We start from the raw sequence: 10997 nt of genomic DNA, 5'->3' as shown, positions 1-10997 counted from the left end.
CAGTTTTTCAGAATTTTATTGTGTTTTGGAATTTACATAACTGCAGATTTATCAGAGAGCTGGCTGAAAGCTCATGTATTGTTTGAATATTTAATAAAGTGAAACAAAGTAGGGTTAGGTGAATATTATAATTATCTGAAAAGTTTGAATCATTCCTTGAATCCACCCAATCAGGTAGCTTTTTTCAAAATACTCGTATATGTATCTCCTAACAGATATACCTTCATAGATTTTGGCACAATACATATATACATATACACAATTGTACACATTATCAGTATTATAATACATAATGTATAGAGCAGTGCTTATCTAATTTTTTTTTGTTCATACCACCTGATTTTGTTTTCTCTCTGTGGACCACAATGGGATCTAGACACTATAATTCTGTTTCCTTTCCATGGACCATCTTATGGAGGCTCTCGGACCACACATTAAGAACCACTACATATTTTTCACGTGTCAGGAGAAGCAAGGTAACCAAACATTAATCTTTTGCAGTACTGGGGATTCAGAACTGGAGTTCTTAATAAAATGACTTGGTTTCCAATATTCAGTTGCCTGAGAGTATAACACATCATCGTTATGGAATGTACCAACTTCTTGACTCTCATCCTTGTTGTACTTTCCGTTCCCATAACTAGAGCTATTCTTCCAAACATCAGTTTCTTCAAAACACACTAACTCTTGAAAAGGCCTGAAACAACGATCACAAGTATCAAAACCAACATAATTTATGTTTTCAAACTTGCATGATTATAAAAAAAATGTTATTGTGAATTAAATCCAAAGCTATTTCACTTCCCGTCTTTTCCTTGTTTTATCAAGTTCATTTATTTGGTCAATACCAGTCAAAACATATGAAACATGCTTAAAAGTGTAAATATAAAAGGTGATGGGAGATAATGACAGAAGACTAACGTTCTAGTCAATATAAGCAGTCACTTTTATTTGCCTTTACAAGACCTGTTGAATTATACAAATCACAATATAATGACCACTTTTCACTTGTTATAAATATTTTAGCCTACAACTATCTATTACCTTTACTACATCACCAAAAAACAAACAAATGGAGATAAAAAACAGTGTTTAACAAACCTAATCAACCAACTCTTTTATAACTTGTCACAGGGTTATCTTTCTAACTATCATACAACTATGAATTTATATTGTACCAGTCAAAGTCATGAAATGTTTTTCAGGCCTTTTATGTGTTTTAGAAAATTCTTTACAACTAAAGAGTTAGATTACTGACCCAAGTGCATTTTACAACAAGCATCAAAACACTCGTGAAAAATCAAAACACATTCAGTGTGAAATGGCTTTCCAATTGTTGTCTTAAGAAAATATGTTGTTTAGATGTACATCTTTGTTCAGAACATGCATGTGATGTGATCCTAACAAAGGAAAAAGTCTGGAAAAATTACATAAAAATAAAAATCATTTTTTAACAATACAAGTTCTATTTAATGAAATTTGTTGTATTCGAATTATCAAAATTATCACAAATGTTGGCTTTATTTTTACAACAGGAATTGCAAGAAATATTAAGGGGGTAAAGCCATAACATTGTGCAGTTATGAACAGAAACAAATGTACGTTTGTTTGTTTGTATTGAATTTCGCGCAAAGCTACACGAGGGCTACCTGCGCTAGCCATCCCTAATTTAGCAGTGTAATACTAGAGGGAAGGCAGCTAGTCATCACCACCCAATTCCAACTCTTGGGCTACTCTTTTACCAACGAATAGTGTGATTGACCATCACATTATAACACCCCCCACAGCTGAAAGGAGGAGCATGTTTGGTGTGACGGGGATTCGAACCCGCAGATTGCAAGCCGAGTGCCCTAACCACCTAGCCATGCCGAGCCACAAATGTGAACCTTGTACAGTTATACGTATAAAAAGTTATTTATGTTGACATAAATGCAAACATTATGCAGTTATTTACAGTCATTAATGTTGGTTGAAATATATGATTAGAAACAGCAATGTCACAGTATTTGATAATGTCAGAATGTTTTTACCATCATACCATACCCCACACTTACACAGCGTTTCCTACTTAAGTAATTTAAGAAAAAAAAAACATGTTCAGTTAATATAAATATAAATTACAAGTGTAACAATAGAGATCTTCACAAAGTGATGATAAATAAAAATATCGTGTGATTTTGAAGAGTGGTGTCTTCATTGTGAGCACACTCCATTACTGACAGATGAGGGAGAAAAAATCTGCTTTTATATAATTCATTACTATTACTCACAGTGAGATATTCATAATGTCAATGTCTATACTTGTATGTACATAACAGTGTAAGCAAATATTTCATTAACTATCTGTCAAGAACTTAGATTGATTTTGAAAGAAACAATTTTTTGTTTTACTCATAACATAGTTTTGGATGTTAGTAGTACAGTTCTAGTAGGTAAACATAAAAACAAATATATATATATATATACACCAATCAGGAATTGCAACAGAAATTCCTAAAATGAGATTTATCCCATGAACTGTGTCTGTTAAATTCATAAATGTTCGAAATAATAATAAAGTTGAATTCATTTAGAGCACTGGTTCATAAAATGCTTGAGTTTTCAAACTAAAATTTTTTTTTTAATAGCAAAATTTAACAGAACATTGCAATAATCTTTAAATTTCAATCTGTACTTTAGTCCTAGTTTCCATTTCTTCAGATAGTTTTAGACATTAGAGAATGTCAACAATGTCAGTCATCAGCTAACCATTCAACAATTAAAAAATAACAATACATGAAATCAGGACCTCACAAGCCAATTGACAATATCTCAAGAATTCTGCTAAATTCAGTCTCTATAATTTGGTAATCAAGAACTGAGACCAATTAGCCGAGCTGGTCGAAGTATCTAACTACCAAGCAGGGTCACAGATTTGAATACTACACCTCTACTCCCACTTTTCAGTATGACAGGACATCTCTACCATGTCATCTTTAATTAAAATAATGTCATTCAATGCAGTTTTCTTAAGAAACACTTTATGTATCATATTTCATTTATCAACTAATCTCTAGTACTACATTTTAGTCACAGAGCAAGTATTATAGATGGCATTTTCCAAATAAAACAAACATGCAACAATCAGAAATTCTAAATTTACAATACACTATATGCTGAACAACTTCTGCTACAATGTTAGTCGTAATGTTTTTAAAGCTTGCTAAGAATTTGCTTCATCATTTCGTACTTCATTTGAATTATGTTGATAGGAAAAGAAACGTTTTTAATGGAACAAGATGAGGTGGGCATAGTTAAATCATTTTACACTTGACTGTATTAAATATCTTTTTCTGTTTTTGTTATCCAAGTTTTTCTTCTCCTGAGCAATGTGACGGCACAGTGAATATAAAAATCAGGGTACAGGCATTCTTCACATATGCAATATACATACTAAGCCATACCGATACAATAAGTATCCAATATCAAGGAAAACTTTCTGTCTGTCTGTGGATGTATCTCCTCCTACCCGAGTTGATCGCTCAAGACCAAACTTGGCATGCTAATTTAGTTGTCGAAATGCAATCCAATTTGTATTAAGTAAAATTTTGGCTTATTTCTCATAATAACTAAAATATACAGTAATAAAATATCCAGCCACAATGGGGAGAATAAAGGTATCGCTATGGTTTCAATTTCCTGCTCACTGCTGATTCACAACAATTAACTTCCAGTTCATACTACGACTAAAATAAGTATTTATGCCTGAATCAGAAAAATATTTCGTAATTAAACTATTTTCTAGGATACTCCTTACTTCTTGATGTAGAATATAGTTTTCCAAAGAAACAAAATTGAAGATTATTATTAAATTTCATGCATTAAATATACCAAATTCAGACAATATAAATCTTAACCACATCTCTACTGGGAAATGGGCTGCTCAGAACAAGAGGTGACGCAACTGCTTTGTTGTTTCCGTCAACTTTCTCGACTTTACCGCTACACCTCCTCACTTCTGATCCAATTCTTGTCTTAAAACAATTTTCCTAGAGAATGAATGAATGTTAATGAAAATCTTCACAGAAATTTTGTTCATTTTGGCAAATTTGTGTGTGTTTTCAAGAGAAAAAAATGGAAGAGTGCAGTCACCTTAAAATAACCTGCAAAGACATTTAAAGAGCTTCAAAAAGAAAGCCATTATGGACTGAGAGTTCACTTTTACTCATAGACTTTCATTGGGTCTGTTGAGCAGAGCTGGGTATGCAATTTGCTGCTTAAAAAATTAAGCAAATTGCACAATTACATAATTTTAGCAACAAATGACCAAGCTATTATCACCTTATTCTGACCTCTACACAATCCCCCCCCCCTGAAATAACTACCTGTTTTACTTTTGCAATTTAAAATAATTGGGGGGGGGGAGGGCTTTCAACAACTTGCTCAAAATACACTGTAATAGCACCTACACAGATCATACGAAGACAAGATGCTACAGTTTAACAAAAGTTGTAAAGTATTTTCCTATATCCGAAAGACGTAGCTTTCTCTATAGGATTTAACAATTGGAAAAATGCTCAACATGAAGTTTCTGAACATGAAAATAGCACTGATTTTAAGGATGCCATGTTTTTTTGTACTGTATTTAGTGAAATACATGGTCATGTTAAAAAAGAACAACAATACTAGCGATGTGTTATGCAACATGTTGTCCCAGCTATTAAAGTTGCAGAAAGAGAACTGGCATCTCAGCATCAAAATGAAATATTTTGCTCATTTTACAATGAAAATTTTGCAGGCATTATAGAACTGCTTGTAAAACATGATCCATTCACTGCTATGTAATAAAGCCAGATTTAGAAATGCAAGTAAAGAGATAGCTTCGTATTTTTCATTCACAATTGGTAATTATTTCATTCAACCAAATGGAACAAAGGGTTTTATAAGTCATTGCTGCAGAGTTAAAGACAACAACGTATTTTCAGTTATTGTGGACTCCATATGTCTCGTGAATGGATCGGTTAAAATTTATAATTTAGTACAATGGTACCAAGGGCAAACTCATTGAAAGAATTTTGATATTTAAACCATTGCACGGTCAAGGAGCTGAAAATCTTGCACAGCATCAGAAACATTTTCAAGAATTGGAAATTTCTATTGATGACTGTCATTGTCAAATTTAAAACAATGCAAGAAGTATGGCTGGAAAATACAGTGGTCTATGAGAGTGGATAGAAAAAAAAATCACTCATTACCTAAATTTGTGTTCTGCTCATTTCTTAACCTCATGTTCAGTCTTAGGTTCCTTACCTTAGAAAGGGCATTGAACTATTCAAAAGGGTTTCAGAAAAGGGCTACAGAAATGAAAAGGTTGTCTATAAGGACATGTCAAGATCTCTGAAATTGTTTTCTCTTGCAAAAAGAAAGGTTAGAGGAAGATCTGATTGAGGTATGTAACTCCTTAAAAACCTGAGCTGACACTTCCAGCATCCAGTCCAAAATCCCGATTTACCTATCGGATGACGCTGTGTTTCTTTGGCTGAAACCTAATCCAAACCATGTTATTGTCCACTTTTTATAAATAAACTGGAAGTTCTGCAAAGTGTTGTCATTTGTTTTGAAACAAATTTCAGATCAACACATTGTGTTTGAGACTGATTTTTTCAGTGTTTTCTCGTGAAGTCTAATAATTTGTTAATATCAATTGTAAAATAAAGATGACAAGTGGAAAGAGGCCATTGAAACGATTTTGTGCTGAGCAAGCAGCAAGTCTGTTCAATCAGTTAGTTGAAGGAGGGAGTGATGATGAAGGTGATTCTGATCTTGAATTTGACTTTGGAAGAGACTCAGAACAATCACTGAGACCAAATTCCAGTTCTTCTCAATCAGCTGATCAGAGAGGAGCATTGCCCCAACCAGGACCTAGTGATACAAAGAGGCCACAAAAGTGGGCCCCAGCTAGACCTGATTCACCTCCTTGATCTATATCCACTACCAAGGCCAGAGATTATGATTAGGCTGAGGTAGATCTGCAAGATAGGTCAGCCACAAATCGTTTGAATATTTGCCGAAGAACAGGCATGATCCTGGTGTACATGCTCATCAACGATAATTCATAATTCAACACCTCTCGAATGTTTCAAAGCTCTGTTTACAGAAGATGTAAATAACACTCTCATCACTGCTATCAACAAGTATCCAAAATACAAGATGCAAAGAAAATGCCTACTCAGAGTCGGTCAAGATATTTGAACTGGACTCCCTTTACCCACTATAAGCTGCTTAAGTTCCTTGCGATGACATCACTGGGCATCAACAAATGAGCTTCCATTCAGGATCACTTTACCACCCACCAGTCTCTCTACACACCTTTCTATCACCAAAGGTTCAACAGGGAGTGGTTTTAGGCTACTCACTCAACACTGTTACATGTAGGTATCTCTGATGCTGAAGGAAAAAAAAAAAACATTAAGAAAATTGAAATTTTATAAGGTATGGTGAAAATTTTTATGAAATCGTGAAAATAATACCAGCAGAATGAGCAAAACCTTCTAGGTTTAAAGAGCTAAGTGTTATGTGAACTGATAGTGTTGATGCATCATCATTTCTAGTACTTAATGATGAGAATGGTTAGTGGACACAAATATAAATTTTGGCAGGGTAGGAGTCATTTTGAGCTAAAACAGTTTTATTTTTCTAACAGGATAGTTGGCCTTTAGAATGGGTGGCCTTCAGATGTTGTAGAGGCAGTTGATACAACTTTAAAGGAAGGCATGATAAATATTTGAATAATAAGGGCTGGATTTGAGTGTTTGGGACAGCCTAGATAGACCAACTGGTCCCTTATTGTCCTTAAATTATATCAATTTATATATTTTGATAAAACGAATAGTTTACATTAGTTTTTGAGTTTTAAGTTTTTAAATTTAGCAGTGCTCAGTGAAGAGTTACAATTAGATCTAATAACAATAGAAGCTTTAAAAATTATACTTTAAATTACATTGTCATATATGTCACATATCCCTACAAATTAATTTTATTTCATGCTGTTCTGTCATCCAAAAAGACTTAAATACAACTGTATTATTTTCAGTTACAGCTGTTCGTGAATCAAATACCACTCAATTCTCCAAGATTTTAAGATTTTGTTTAACTGTTTGAGTCACTGTTTTTAGAAAATTTGTTTTTACCTTTAAATAAAATCATAAATTTCAATGTTTTTCATATGCAACAAATTAAACTTTGACTATTTTAAGTCATAGACCAATCACTTTTTTTCAGATTTACTCTTACGTCAAAGACTGAAAAATTCCATTAACAAATTTGCTGTCATGTGCCCCACTGGTGGGTCACAACTGTCTTTTAGTTATGGACTGTGTGCACACCGGTGGGTCACAACTGACTTTTAGTTATGGACTGTGTGCACACCGGTGGGTCACAACTGACTTTTAGTTATGGACTGTGTGACACACCGGTGGGTCACAGACAGTTATGTTTCAAAGCTAAATTTCTCTTGTGGCATACGAGTTTGGGACACTTTGACTGCTCCTCAGCACCTTTTGAATGTTTAATTCTATTTATACTTAATTTATTAATATTACTGGTGGTAGCGAACGTGTTAATAATATTATTAACCATAACGACCTTAATTATGAATATTTCAATATTTCTTCATATGACTTTGCTTAAACAGGACACTCTTTACATTACACTTGAGTTGTTTTATATGTACATTTTATTTCATTTTGTTCAGGACAGTTTAGTGTAGTCAGTTTTGGACTAATTATCTCACTTTCTTCCAAGCTGACACTACAGCTGCCCTCTAGTGGGATATATTGTTCATTGCTACCATTTCCTATTTTAACAAAGCATAAATATTTTTGTCCTGGATCAATCAAAACAATACGACTTTTCTGCTCTTCTAGAGAATGAGAACCTATCACTGACCTTTGTTGAAGAGAGTATTTTCTTTTATTAGTTCTCCATACTTCAATGTTTCCAGTTGGGTGACACATTAAGTAATATATGAGCTGAAATATTCACAAAAAACAAAGAAGTCAGTTTTGAAACACAGAGATATTCAGGGTATTTTCCACTACAGTCACTCTAGTCTAAACCAATAAATATCAATACAAGCTTTATTTTAGTAAGTACACAATAAATGAAAACATAACAAAACATAGACTGTTCAAAATATTACTTGCTAAAAACTATTATATTTCCAACTTGAATCATTCTGTATGCAACACATGGGTTCAGGCATAGTCATCCCTAAATTAGAACTGCTGATGAGACTGAGTCCACTGTCCAACCAGTCAAAAATGCCAACTGTCTAACTTTATACATTACAGTTTAAATGCTGAAAACCAACAGGCATAAAAAATTGTTATAAAAGTGTACTTTTGACTTTGTGCTGCAAATTAAGAGGAAACTGGGTGGGGTGGGGGGTCTGCAGGTAATTTGGTTTTTGTGGAGTCCAGCCCAACTAATAGGTTCTGGCACTGAATAAAAAGCTTATTGGGCAGTGACTTGTTGGAGACAAAACAAAGAGCTAATTATATATATATACACACACCTCTGATTCCAAATCCCAATGGATAAATTAAGAGGAATGTGGAACAAAAAACATATGTAGTTATGTTGTTTTATATCAATTTTTAGGCCTATTGGCTTTCTGCATTTAAACTGTTGTCCTTTTAATGTTATATTTAAAGTATCATACCACATATATAAATGACATATCATAGAGTCCTTTGTCTCTCAATGATGAGCTCTGGTTCTGAATGAAAAGCTTATTGGGCAGTGACTTGTGGAAAACAAATAATAGATCTAAAATGCTATTTTTTAAACACCTGATTTCAAGTTGCAGTGGAGAAATTAAGAGGAATGTGGAAAACAACATATGCAGTTAACTTGTTTTTATAACAATGTATTAAATGTTTGATGGTTTATTGTGGTAACAAGAAATATAATAATAATGATACACAGCTGCTTATAACATGTATGCACTGACACTTTTTAAACCTTTCTTTAAATTGTTGAAAATGCATAAAACACAGAATTCCTGTCTTCAAAAAAAATAAATAATCCACCATTATCTGAAATAACATAAGAACAAGTGACCAAGCAGGACAATCACGAAAAAGTAAATTTCTAAAATACAGGACAAACAATGGGTTTTCTAAAATAGAAAAACTTAAACCTTAAATGTAAAGTAGTGCATACTAGTTACAAACAAACTATTCTTATGTTACTGACTTTAGTAATTATAAGTTTTCTATTAGTTAAATATAGGTCAGAAATTTAGGCTCTTACCAATCATAAAAAGGAAATAGTCTTCATTACTGATGTTTTTTCTCTCATTCCACTTTAAAAGATGTTAACATAAAAAACAAACAAAGTTCAACAATTTAAAACAATGCAAACACAAATATAGAGAAATTACCTGTACCATACATACCATAAAAACAATTCCAACGGAAAACTGGTAAACTGGAAGCACATTGCAACCACATGATACCAAAGATCAGGACTTGAGTTATAATACCAAATAAACATAAGAATGGTATTTTCTATAAATACCAAGATGTAATATATAGTGATTCGTGATCGAGTAGGGCTATCCACTGGATTAAAGTAACAAAAAATGAACTGAACTCCTATTACAGCATCATACAGAAACTCTTCATACCTGAAAAAAAAAAAGTTAACTAATCAAAATTAAACATATTTTTTGTTAAATAAAGAATAAAAAAAAGGTTTACTCTCTTATTTTGACAATAGAATAAGTCTTCCTTTAGAACTAGTACTACAGAAAAATGGAGACAACTTTGTGCTGATGAATACTGAGAAAAAGCTTTGAATAACAATGTTTATAGTCACTACAATAATTGTATTATTTGATTCTCTAAAATGTATTACTAAAAGTATAATTTATGCACCCACGAAAACTTAATTACTGTTATATAACATTTTGCTATTATAGGGCAAAGTATACACTTATCCAATTATACTTTTACTAATAAATCCAACTGTAGTGGTGAATCATAATTAGTTTCAGGAAAAGGAGAGTGTTGAACCACCATCATGACTCTAGTAGATAAATAAAGTGATATGATACAATATGAAGCTAGATGTAACTGTACTTCTTATAATTACATGTAAAGAAGCTTGACAAAGCATAATATTATTCAAAAAACAGCTCTAACCTTTTCCATTCTGAAAGAACAAGACTTTCTAGTTTCAAAGTAGTTCAATTTCGAATAGATTTTGAAACAAAATAATAAAAGTACTTTCTCATATTTAGATATAACATCAAATAATTTGAGAGCAAGTACAATGTGAAAAACTGATAAATCATGTATAAATACTGTTTGGAAAAAATAAAAATAAAATATAAGTACATTTATATCTTCGTAAAACCAAATCTCTTGTAGCCAAAAATGTTTGATACCTGTTTATAACATGGTTCCCATGCTTTGGGTCGAATGAAATTCCCTGACTTTTCCATAATCTTTCCCTGATCAAAATGTGTTATTCCCCACCAAACCAGTTGATCTCTGCTCCTAATACATCATTCAATTACTTCTTAGCATAATATGTGGAATTGAAAAACATTATTCATGCATTGTTTAATAAAGACAAAACAGGCTGTATTTTAAGGGTAACAGTTTGGTAACTATCCAAAATGTAAGGTGATGCATGGAGGTTTTCACAATTCAAATTATTGTTACAATTTAAATGGTTATACATTAAATACTGTGGTTGAAGAAAAATATCTTGGTGTTGTGGTAGAAAAACCATTTAAGTCATCTAAACAGTGTATTGTAGCTAGCAATAGGGCTAATATGATTTTGGGTAGCATCTATAGAAATATTGAATACAAAACAAGTGATATTATTGTTTCACTGTATAGATCACTTGTAAGGCTTCATTTAGAGTACTGTGTACAGTTATAGGCTCCCTTCCTCAAGAAGGACATTAAATTGTTGGAGATAGTTCAGAGAAGAAACATTAGG

The 10997-nt window shown here is 32.6% G+C and overlaps 1 protein-coding gene across 5 annotated transcripts in view; it reads right to left on the bottom strand.

Moving 5' to 3' along the window:
• Positions 1-6: 6 nt before the first annotated feature.
• LOC111086857 (XK-related protein 4-like) overlaps positions 7-10997 on the bottom strand; it is a 47433-nt gene continuing 36442 nt past the window's right edge. For all 5 annotated transcript variants that reach the window (XM_022391454.1, XM_022391456.1, XM_022391455.1 and 2 more), the window contains exons 5-7: positions 9440-9670; positions 7927-8009; positions 7-697 (exon numbers count right to left, since the gene is read on the bottom strand). In XM_022391454.1, coding sequence (XP_022247162.1) covers positions 7994-8009; positions 9440-9670 — 247 coding nt within the window. In that variant the 3' untranslated portion in view covers positions 7-697; positions 7927-7993. The remainder of the gene's footprint in view (positions 698-7926; positions 8010-9439; positions 9671-10997) is intronic.

Source organism: Limulus polyphemus, unplaced genomic scaffold (assembly GCF_000517525.1).
Source record: "Limulus polyphemus unplaced genomic scaffold, Limulus_polyphemus-2.1.2 Scaffold1495, whole genome shotgun sequence".
NCBI lineage: Eukaryota > Metazoa > Arthropoda > Merostomata > Xiphosura > Limulidae > Limulus > Limulus polyphemus.
Note: the sequence above shows the minus strand (reverse complement) of the source record. Positions and strands in the feature narration are given on the sequence as shown.